General features: G+C 39.0%; 1 protein-coding gene across 3 annotated transcripts in view; it reads right to left on the bottom strand.

The window, feature by feature from the left end:
- TMTC1 (transmembrane O-mannosyltransferase targeting cadherins 1) overlaps positions 1-12,671 on the bottom strand; it is a 283,499-nt gene that overhangs the window by 233,698 nt on the left and 37,130 nt on the right. For all 3 annotated transcript variants that reach the window (XM_030804535.1, XM_030804536.1, XM_030804537.1), the window contains exon 5: positions 11,219-11,425. In XM_030804535.1, coding sequence (XP_030660395.1) covers positions 11,219-11,425 — 207 coding nt within the window. The remainder of the gene's footprint in view (positions 1-11,218; positions 11,426-12,671) is intronic.

Raw genomic sequence — 12,671 nt, 5'->3', positions numbered from 1 at the left:
ATTGTGGGACCTTGTGATCATGTAAGTTAATACTTAATAAGCTCCCCTTTACATATATATATATATATATATCCTATTACTTCTGTCCCTCTAAAAGAACCCTGACTAATACAGGGTATCCCTATGTTGCCAGGCCTTGAACTCCTAGGCTCAAGTGATCTTACCTCGGCCTTCCACGGTGCTAGGATTATATGCATGAGCCACTATGCCCGGCCCAAGCCAGTCTTTACAAAGAAGCAAAAAGAAAAACAATATTAATTTTTTTAAAAGTGACAGAGATACTATGAAGCCCCAGAGGGGCAAAAATATAAATGTTTTGACCTTGCCAGTTCCTGTGTCCAGAAACCGTGTTCAATACATGTCCTCAAGTGTTGTTAGATTCTAGTGTATTTTTCTAACAAATACTGCAAATTGTTTAAACAAACTTTTTAAAGTTTTGCTCTCGCAAGCAAATGATCCCGAAGACATTTGTATACAGAGTAAGTTTTTAATAAATGTTTATTAAATATATCACAGAACCACCTTTTAAAAATCAGTTTGCCAATGCACAACTTTACTGCATTATGATTATTGAAGACAAAATACATAAAACACAAAACTTAATCTTTTTAAAATATTGACATTTTCCATCATTGCATTTGAGCTAAGTTCCAAAGACTTAAGTAGCCAAAAATTAACAATGGAAAAGGAAAAGAGAAAAATGACAATGAACACTAGCAAAATTTCCTCCAAAGTCTGTGTAGTCACAAGAGTCTCTCATTACGGTGTCTCATTTTAGGGTCAACCTCTAACTCTCACACAATTTCTAACTACACAGGCCAATAGAGTATGGTCATGTAAAAAGAGGAAAACCGGCAGTACAGTTCTTAAGAGTTTGAAGATAACAGACTTTCCAGAGAGTATCAAATGACATGAGGCCAACCAGCTTGTCTCCCTTGTGTCACTTCATGGATAAGAAAAACCAAGATCTAGGGAGCTAAAGTAATTGGCCCAAGGGACATCACAAATCAGAATCCAAGTAAGACCCACTAGCTAGGCTTCTTGCACTACCCTGTGCTATCTCTCATTTCTTTGTCTCTTGCACAACCGGAGAAATAGCTGTTGTCTAAAAAAGAAAACACATACACCCCAAAACTAATCAGTGCCTTTCCATTGTTCAGGTTTTTCAAAAACAATAATGAGGGAGAATGGAAAGGGTTTTAATGCTCAAGACATTCTGTTCTCTTAGTCATCAACCATGATCTCGTCTACATTTCCTGCTTAGAAATGTCTGGAGATTGGCACCCAATTTCAACTTATCTGAATGGTTTACCTTTATAACCTTGGCAGTTATAAAGAAGAGAGAAACAAATTATATTGGGGATAAATGCACAACCTCTCCACGACTGCATGACAAGCCAAACTGAAGTTTTATAATGAAAGAGAACACTTTTTAAAATCAAAGCTTTTTTCCATCATAATTGCAATGTGAATCATCATTCCTTTTACAAAATCACACTCCTTTCACGGTCACAAAGAAAAATTACTTAAGGAAGCCAAATGAAAACTGAAAAAAAAAAAAATCTCTGATAAAGACTTAACTGTCAGGAACCAGAAGCTCTACCACTCAAACACTGAAATATATTGGTTTTTGATTAGTTACCTAGAGCATGTCTAGCTCTTAACAAAAGACACAAACATTATTCCTTCCTTCCATCCAACTCTGGCTGGCTGTTTGGGTTTGATTGTATTATTTATTTATTTTTCCAAATTATATATATTAATTGCCTTCAGCTCTTAAAAGTCTATACTTATGTTTATTTTAAACACTTTACCAAGACTTATATAGGTTAAATCATTAAGGGCAAATCTTTAATGACGGGTAGCTCATGAAGACTGTAGCTTAGGGTAACTTCAAAGTCAATATGCATTTCCAAGTTTATATATAAAGTTATAAAGATCATGGTTTGAATAATATAAATAGTATCAAAAATTCATAAATCTACAAAATGAAACACATCCTCCCATATGACTATAAGTTCATCTATCTAAAAAGCTAGTAAATTAAGTCTTTATTATTTGCTTTTCAACCTAATGATTTGTTTATTAAAGTGATGATAGTCATTTGAAATACATCAAAAAATCTTAATTTAAAAAAGGTCAGCTGTTAGTCTCAGAAACTAAGAATAACTCTAAACGTGCCTTTTAAGACACAACAAGGATGGCATTCATCAGTTAAGAATTAAGTGTTATCATAAGGATTCTATTATCCTCTTAAACTTTGATGGACTGGCCATCATTGCTACATGAATGTTTTTTCTCTTATAATCTATTTCCCTCTAAAATAGTATAAGCTCATAAAATGAGGTAGAGTAACCACATACCATAAAGTCAAACAAAGACTATACAACTGTCCTTCATTAACATAGCAAAGAAAAGGTGAATGGTGTAAAAAGAAAAGCTTTCTAAACAGTAATTCTTCCACATTGGCTTTCGCATAAAATAAACATGGGACAGGGGAGTTAAATCCTAGCACTACCATTTATGAAAACCCACAATTAAGAGCTATCGTAAGCTGTTTCATGTACTACCTCATTTGTTTTTCATGATAATCTCATGGGATAGGTATTAGTATTACTACCGCTGTGGTACACACAAGGAAACTGAGACACAGAGCGTGTAAGCAATCTGTAAAAGATCATATGCCTGGTAAGCAGCGGGGCCAGAATTGGAACTCAGGCACTCTGGTAGGAGTCCATGTTCTTTACTGGTAATGTACACTGCCAACCTCATAGGTTTTGTAAGAATTAAAATTGTAAGCCATCTGTAAAATTTGAGGCATGGTTCCTGGCCATTAAGAAGTGCTACAGTGGTATTCATAATGTTGATCATGATGAAAATCACTATCATCATGCTTGCTTCTGAATTTTAAGATAATTTTCAAATCATTTCCACTTCTAAAATTCTGGTTTTCTTCTGATGGATAAAATGTCCTTCCAAACCTCTTCAATTTTTAAAAAAAAAATATTTCATTTAAGCATGTATATCTTTAAGGTTCTGTCATATTGAGTCTACAATACATAGTACCAGATCAAAACATGTGCCAGACAATTTTCCAAGCAACAACCTGGAAAGCCTACCAAATTATCTGAAACCACAATGATATATTACCTGGCACAGAATAATGTTCTCACGAAAAAATTATTTATATATCCCCTGAGTGTTTACAATGTTAAGATGAACTCATACAGCTTTTATTACAGTCACTCCACAGCCTGTCAGTAGGTTACATTAAAAAAGAGAAAGAGAAAAAAATTAAACTGGTTGATAGTAGCATTAACTGAAAGGGCAAAGATATCAGCAGCTAACTCCCTGCAGCACGATAAGAGCACTAGCTGTGTTCTGCAAAAGAAGAGAACTGTTTTGTGGCCTTGAAGTCAGCTGCTACTCTCTTACCCACACAGGCCAGGGGTTGAGTATTCCATATGGTGTCTGCTGAGGTGATAGAAAGCCATGAGACCCGAGATCCTCTTTCAACAGCCTGTTATAACAGTGATAGAATTGCATGCCAACCAGAAATGTCTACGTTCTGATAGCGTTCTCTTTCAACATATGTCCCTGGGCATCCAGTTGGAAGGCAGATGCCTAAGCTTGATTACTCTACACTGAGAAAGGAAAGAACTTATCATCCACTGACTGAAATTCACAGGGGATCAAATATTGCCAAGAACCGATACCCAATCAAGATGAAGCAGAACGAACCAGGGACTGTCAGCAGTTAGCAACTATCAACTGCTACCCATAAATTAAAAGGAATTTTTGCCTCCTTAGCATGTGATTTATTTAGAAGAAGCTTTTAGTGCTAACTTCTGAATGACGCCAACAAGCACTTTATTGAAATGATCCATTTCAGTGCCAAGCTCAGTTCAGGAACCAATGTGGATTTCCAATAAGCTTTCAGATGAACTCATAAAGGTAGTTCCTGCTTTACCATATACTTTGGGTCTGGTTACAATGGGATAAGATCCCCCTCAATTAATGGCTAAGAAACAGTAATAGAAAAAACAAAAATCTCTCTTCAAATTCTCTAGCCACCAAAGAAAACACTTTTCTGGCAAGTTCTATATTTGAAAAAAAGCTACTTTAATGAGACCTGGGAAACCAGCTTGAGTAAATAACCCACCGAAGAACAGTAAAGGCACAGAAATGACACTATTCCAATAAACACAGTTCATAATTAAAAAGCCCTTTAACACTAACTGACAGTTTATTTTTGAAAATAAGTTTTGCACTTAACTTTTTTTTTCTCTTTTTAGAGGCAGAGTCCTGCTTTGTCATCTAGGCTGGAGTGCAGTGGCGTGATCATGGCTCACTACAGCCACAAACTCTTGGGCTTAAGTGATCCTCCCATCTCAGCCTCCCAAAGTGTTGGAGTGACAGGCGTGAGCCACAGTGCCCAACTTTAATTTTTTCTATTTTTTAAAACACATTTCCTGCCATTTCTGTCGTACCTACAGCAAAACACCACCATTCATTTACCCTTTTCAATAAACTATTTCCTCCTTTATAGGAGGTCATTTGCCTGCAGTAATCAACCACCTCCCTTCTGCAGTGCCTTAACATTCACCAAGTGTGCCTGTAGTCCCAGAACACCAAAGGGCACTGGGTCTTAGCAAAAACTATGGTCAATTCACTACATTAAAAAGAAACTGGGCCAGGAGCAGTGGCTCATGCCTTTAATCCCAGCACTTTGGGAGGCCAAGGAGGGCAGATCATCTGAGGTCAAGAGTTCAAGACCAACCCGGCCAACATGGTGAAACCCTATCTCTACTAAAAATACAAAAATTAGCCAGGCATGGTGGCACACCTGTAATCCCAGCTACTCGGGAGGCTGAGGCAGGAGAATCACTTGAACCCAGAAGGCAGAGGTTGCAGTGAGTCGAGATAACGTCACTGCACTCCAGCCTGAGCATCAGAGTGAGACTCCATCAAAAAAAAAAAAAAAAAAAAAAAAAAAAAAGAAGCTGAAGAAGGGAAAAAGCTCAGGGATGCATATGGACAAAGATTAGGAAAGATATAATTTGGGTATTGTGTCCGAATGATAGGACCCTGAGTATAAACAGTTATAAAGTTGTTGAACAATACATAACTTTAATTATACTGGTTAGTTTGGTCAGTGTCATTATATAGTTCAGCCTAAAAGTTATTGCTTTCTTGGGTCTACCACCATCATGCTCCTACCTCCTGGAAATAACTCACAGTCATCTGAATACAGTCATCTAAAAACTACGCCTAAAGACTTAACTATGCATGCCATTGAAGAGAATTCCATACTGAAATGTGGACCAGCTTATTTACACAAAAAGCAAGGGAAGCGAGGAAAAAGCTATTAGCAGCAATTAAAAATTTGCAACGACCCTTTAAAGTAAGAGGTTTATATTTTAAGAGATTTTAAAATGAGGGATGTGGGATTTATTAAATAAATATGAACCTACAAACTTCACTTTTAACTGTTACATGTATTTTCTGTGTGGACCCATTAGTTAACTCCACACCTCTTATTCAGTCATTTCATTTTTGAAAGCAGCAGCTGAATGAGACTGAAAATGGCTCATCTGAGATCAATCAATGAATATGATGTATAAAGGGGAGAAAGAAAACCCAGTTATTATGCATCAATAATACAGGCTTTCAATACAGATTTGTTCTGTCACCTGTAAATCTCATATCACTAGCTCACTAGGTTTCTCTCAAAGATGGTATGAGGCTGTTAATAATCTGGAACACATTTTCCCTCCTCATAGAATCATACGTGTGACATAAATGTTCAAAAGCCTACCTCAGGAGGTTAATTTGCACAGCGTTTCTTACTTTGGGGAAAAAGAGTGCGAAACAAGGTCTACAGCAATAAAACATAAAAATGACACTTAAAAGATCAGTTACCCATTTTATCATTGAAGGTCAAAATATTTATATGCCTCCCTATGTCCCTTGAATTTAATTACCTTATAATTCACTTTAGTGCCAAACTGTTCTCTAGTCCTAAACTTGTTTTAGTTTTTTTTATTAGTACACCTATGTGCAAGGTATTTACAGGAAAAAACTTTTAAGAGCCAATGAAATGAAAATCGAACCATTATCTCGCCCACAAAAGTAGAAAAGGAGTTCATTTTATGTAGAAATATCATGATCATCATCCCATAAAGTTTTATAAGGCTAGGGCTTTGTTTATTTCACTGCCATATTTCCAGCACCAAAAATAGTGCCTGCCACATAGTAGGTGCTCAGTAAACAGTACTGAATAAATGAATGATCCATAACATACCCTGAAGGGTAGCAGAGGAAAGAGGAAATGTCCAAGAATTTATTGAGCCAAGAACTGTCTTCGATGCCTATTGTGATCATTGTCATTTAAATATGAAACCAATCAAGTATATATAAAGAATGACTATACATATATAGGTGTGTATATACTTGATATATACGGAATGAAGATAAGATTTCATTTAGAATTCACTGGGCTTTCTAATGTGAAAGGGAAACTGTTTCCATGTGTGCATGAATTTGATGTATTTAAGATGCTGGGGGATGTTTACACACAAAACATTTCTCATTTCCCATGGAATAATTCAGTAAAAGAAGCATCAACTAAAATGTAATCTGATTCTAGAGTAGGTACCCTGAACTCTAGGCTTTTCATTATACTTTCTACCCATAAGTCAATCAGTAAGTCACATAAAAATAGACAAACTAAATAAATGACCTGCAGTAGGATTTTTTCCTGGGCTTAGATTTTTCCCTGTGTCAGATAACTTCTGAAAACAATATTTTGCCTGCTAACATTTAGCCCAATTCTTATCAACTTCACACCAATGCATCCAATACGACTATGTCCTAATAGTTTTGAAGTTGAACAGCAACAACAAAAATCCACACAAACTCATTCCTTGTCTGTATATTGCAGGTTCAGCATTTTCATAATGCATCCTGGTGTTCAGAAATCCATACGGGGAAAATAATATTCAGAATACTAAACTAATAATAATGACGCTGCTGGCTTCTATGTGCTGAGTGGCCACAGTATGCCAGGCACCAATTACATGCTTATACATTTACAAATGCTTTTAGTCCTGACAACCAGCATTTCCCCCTTTGAGAGATGAGAAAACTGAGGCTCACAGAGATGAAATAACTTGTCCGGGATCAAGTAAGTGATAGAGCCATGATTTAAACGCTCTGTCTGCATAGATCTTAAGAACTATGATAACATTGCCTCTTCCAACTTTTATTTGCTTTACCTGATCACCTTCTGACAAAAGTACAAGCACAGTTTTCAAAAGTAATTGTAACAGTAATCAAATATATACTCAAATGTATGACACCGTTTTTTGTTTTTCGTTTTTTGTTTTCCAAAGAGAAAACACATATGACAACTTTCCATGGGGGGAAGATGGTCTGGGGCCATAAATACATTAACTTAGTGAGAATCCGGCCCAATTCCAGCTGTGCTATCTGCTGCTCTCCGATCATCACTCTTTCTAAAATAGCCTGCTACTTGAGGTTAAAAAAACGAAAAAGTAATCTACAAAGCATGTGACCTAGCTCAATGTATTAGCACCAATACTCCATACTGAAGCAAGTCAAGAGGTGTCTCATTTGTAGAACCAGAGATGACTGCAAGAATCTTTGTACCTGCTGAGAGTTCAATGGAGAGGCCAGCTCCACATAGAACTGATACAAGCACCCTGCTTCTTCCCCAAAGCTTAGCCCTCACCCTGAACTCTGGGCTTTAGAGCACAGTAAATGGTCAAAGCACAAGTTTAGGAGTCAAACAGTCTGGGTTCCAATCCTGACCCTACCACTTACTATGTGAACTTGGACAAGGTTTTTTAACCTCTAAGCCTCAGTTTCTTCATAGCAATGGGAGTTACAATATCTACCCTAAAAGAGATACCATAGTGGTTGGATAGAAGAACATATGGGACATGCTAGCCCCCTTTCTGGTACATAGTAGTTGGATAATAGAAAGTTTTCTTCCCCTTCCTGAGGGACCTTCTCACTGGTGTGCTGGAACTGGCTGACACTGGTTTGGAAGAGCTGGCTGTTAAATTTTTAGGAATTTTACAAGTCACTTACTTAAAAAACAGCCATTATTAAAAATTAAAGTAAATAAACAAAATTAAATGTCATATTTTAAACAAGGTACTACATATTCAAAGCTCATTACTCTTGAGTCGGCTTTTGCTTCACTTTGCTATTATCTATGCTTTTGAGGTTATTTATGTCTATTGCATCCGTCTGGTAGAAACACGGCATCATGGCGGACTATGACACAGCTCTCACAACTCCATGGTCAGTGAAGTCACACTTGTAGCTTGAAATCAGCCACAGTGGGAGTATTTACATTAGCAAACACTACAAATCAGGAGTCCCTTTCTTTGGAGAGCTAGTTATTAAACAATTAGCAGCACACCAGAAGAATTCATATTTCATCTTACCCTTTCTGCTCCAGCATCATTCATCTCTCCTCTCTACAGGTTATCTAAGAATACACACACACACAAACACACACACACACACACGTCTGAAAAGAAAAATGAACATCCCTCCCACTAACAACCTTTTCCCCATTTCTTCATTGGCAAATTTATTGAAAATGTTCCATCTATGCTTAATTTCCAACACTTCCTTATCATCCACTCATCAACTGATCCATGTCACAAATATTTAAGCAGCTGTTCTTGGCCAGACACTGTGACAGGAACTGGCAACACATCTATGAGACAACCTGGCATGAACCTGCCCTAACCGAGCTCATAGTCACATGGCAGCCTAGCTTCTGTCCCACCTTGAACATCTCCAGTGATCTCTGTACTCCTTTAGCCTCCATTTAAAAAATTGACAATTTCCCCAATTGTTTCACCTTCTTTCCCTCCACGGCCCTCAGCAAAAACGTCCAGATTTTCTCAATGTTTTAACCGTTTATTCCTATTCCCTTTTCTTTGAGAATTTCATGCATTGTTGTGATTTTATTCTCTCCCCAACCCCCAGAAAACCTATTACTCCCCTAATTTTTCCACTGGCTAAGCCAGAAACCTGGAAATCCTTGTTTCCTTCCTTTCCCTCTCCCCATCATCACAAACATTAGCGAGTCCTATTGGGTCTGTATCAGAAATGTATCTCAAATCCACCTCATCTCTTCATTGCAGTTTCCATGACTCTCAGCTAAGACCCCTTTTGCCTCACTCAGCTTGTGTGAAAGCCTCCTAACCCTTTTCCCTCCTTCATGATCGCCCCCAACAGCCTGCACCACAAAGAGGCCAGAGGAAACGTTTTTAAAAGAAATGTTATAATAACTGTCTACACAGACACACAAAAAAAACTCCAGTATCTTCCCATTCCCCTCAGAATAAAATTCAAACCTGCTTCCACAGCCAGCACAGCCCTTCACCTGTGCCCTGCCCCCTCCTTGTCCTCACCCCTTCTCCTCCCAATTTGCTATGACCCTCAAGCCTGGAACCCTCTGCCAGATCCCTGCACATCTTCACTGGCAATTCACCTCATTCAGGAGGATTCGGAAGCCTTCCCTGGCCAACCAACCCAAATGCCCCCAGGCTAAGCCATCACTCTCCATCACATCCTGCCTAACTCTCTTCTTAGCACTCACATTGTTCATTCAGTATTGATTATTTATTGTCTACCTTCCTCTACTAGAAGAAAAGCTACACAAGAGCAAGGACCTTGTCTTACTTATTTACCAGGACACTCCTGGTGCCTAGAACATGCCTGGCACTTGTCAGCCACTCAACAGATATTTATTGATGAATGAACAAAAGAATGAATGAATGGGGCAAGATAAAAAAACAAACACAGGCAAAGGCAAGAATAATTGGAAACAAAGACTGCAGAAAGAGGGAGTTTTAAGAGACTACACAGAAGAGTAACAACAGCAATCTGAAGTGGTAAAGTGCTAATCTTATGAATGGAATTTCCATATGTTAAAATAACTGGGAGGTCATTAGGCTAAGGTGACTCTGGCACCCTGCATCCCTACATCAGCAGAGAAACCCAACTCAGTGTAAATGGTAAAATGAAACCAAGCTTAACCACTAACTAACCTCTAACTAGGGACTTCCCACTGGAATGATCCACATAGGGCTACTATTCCCCTTTAGCCAATCAAATATTTCCTTTGCTCTGTTTCTGCGTTTGCCCTATAAAAGCTTCCCCACACCCTGCCCCAGCAGGGGAGTCCCAAACCACCGGCAGTCTGGAGCTGCCCAATTCATTATTCACTGTCTGCTTAAATAAACTCTTTAGCTTTTTAATGTGCCTTTTTTTTTTTTTTTTTTTGTTTGTTTTTGAGACGGAGTCTCGCTCTGTCGCCCAGGCTGTAGTGCAGTGGCGCGATCTCGGCTCACTGCAAGCTCCGCCTCCCGGGTTCACGCCATTCTCCTGCCTCAGCCTCTCCGAGTAGCTGGGACTACAGGCGCCCGCCGCCGCGCCCGGCTAATTTTTTGTATTTTTAGTAGAGACGGGGTTTCACCATGGTCTCGATCTCCTGACCTCGTGATCCGCCCGCCTCGGCCTCCCAAAGTGCTGGGATTACAAGCGTGAGCCACCGCGCCCGGCCCTAAGTTTATCTTTTAACATATATCTGTTATATTCTGACTTGTCCGTGGCCTGAAATATTTTAGAGACAACGTAATTTAGGGAGCGACACCTGTGCTGATAAATCCATGCTAATTTTCACGGCTAGGTCAAAATATTTTTAAAAAAGGAAGAAAAGAAAGTCATATGCTGTAAAGATTTTCATACATCTTCAAAAACATTTCAGAAAGGAAGAGTCCTCTGGGTTTCCTCCCATATTTGGACTGTAATAAATTCAGACCAAACCGAAAGAGCAGAGAGAGGCAGGAGAAGGGGAGGGAGGACGTTCTCCTCCCCCAGGAAACGGAGGGCGCCCATCTTCTGATGCCTGCGGCTGCACGGACCCACACCTCATCACAGGCAGGCAGCAGGGCTTCCACTTGCTTCCTCTAACTAGTCCTTTCTTATCCATTGTAACATAGGGAAGGGAGGGAAATGGGGACAGAAAGAAGGGGGTAAGGAGGGAAGCATGAAGAGAGGGAGGTCACAGTGTGCTGACTCAGTGCTTCACTTCCCCAGGCATCCCAGGCTGCACTAGGTGATGCTGGACATTGAAAACATGCAGGGACCAAGAAACCCAGCCCAGTACCTCATCATGGACCACACAGCTCGTGGGGACACTGGGAATCCACTGCTCTTGGATTCTGGTGGCAGTGGAGAGTGGCAGCCACCCCAAGCTCCTTTGTGAGGGAACCGCTGCTGCTTCCCATTCTCCCGGTGAGGATGGCCTGGCAGTGAGGAGGGCTGGGGGCTCCCGGGCTGCTGTGGGCTGCGTGGACAGAGGGCCCCATTGCTCCTGTTGTGCATGGAATTGAGGGAAAACAAAGTCAACCAGAATGACAAGGCTTGCAACAACCGATAGCAGTAACCTGCCCCACCCACAAGTCTTGCTTCTGGAAACAACCATTCTCAAGTCTTTAGCTCTTATGTTTCTGATATTTACTACCACATTATTAAAACAACATAATTATGAATGTTTTTTCAATTTTAGAACTTATCGTATTGACTTACTATAGAACACTGTAACTCAGTCTTTGTTAGATGGCCACCAACACACATACACACACTTACACACACACTCACACACACTTCTTCACCCCTCACCCTCCAAATAGGTTTCTCTCAGAATATTTGAAGTGGTATTAAGGATTTACATTATTATAATCTTGTAAGATATTGCTCATAGCTGAACCATCCAATTACATTTTTTCTGTTATGAATTCTCTGAGATATAATTCATAACCACTAGATGGGCAAAAATTTAAACATCTGATACTACCAAGGGATGATCAGAAAGTGAAACAAAGAGGATTCTCATTCCTGCTAGAACCATTTCAGGAGCAGTGTCTCGGGATGTAATGCAGTCAACGTGCATCTATCCTTTGCCCAGCAACTACACTTCTAAGGCTATGCCTGAAAGAAACCTTCATGTATTTGCACAAGAATGTATGCACAGAAATTTCACTGCAGCTTAGTATATAATAGCAAAAATGTAGAAATAACCTAAATTCCAAACCCAGAAAAATGGATAATGATAATTAAATACTATACAGCAGTTAAGATAAATGAAATACAGCTACATATATCAACATTGATATATCTCAAAAGCCCAGTGGTAAATGAAAAAAAAAGCAAGTGATACCATTTACGTAAAGTTTGAAAATATGTAAAATAATACTTTTGCTATTCACTGGTATGTGTGTATATGAGGTAAAGTCCTAGAAACAATCATGGGAATGAAAAGCACCAAATTCAGGATTGTGATTCCCTCTGGGGAGAGAGGATAAGGACTGTGGTCAGAGAATGTTATTTTCTAGATGTTGGAAATTATATCCTGAATTTTTAAAAAAGAAAGATAATTTTCGAGAGTTGATCTTGTACCGAAAATCTTTCCTCGTAAAGATGATGTCAAATAGAAGAAATCTCATTCCATCCATGTGGGGCCAATCTTAAAATTTAGGAATAAATTGCACTTGTAGGAAAGTACTTGCAACATTTTGTTTCTATTACTGTTTCTTTCCTGCTTCCTGAATCATACAATG

Source organism: Nomascus leucogenys, chromosome 23 (genome assembly GCF_006542625.1).
Source record: "Nomascus leucogenys isolate Asia chromosome 23, Asia_NLE_v1, whole genome shotgun sequence".
NCBI classification, from domain to species: domain Eukaryota; kingdom Metazoa; phylum Chordata; class Mammalia; order Primates; family Hylobatidae; genus Nomascus; species Nomascus leucogenys.
This window is presented reverse-complemented; position numbering and strand designations above follow the sequence as displayed.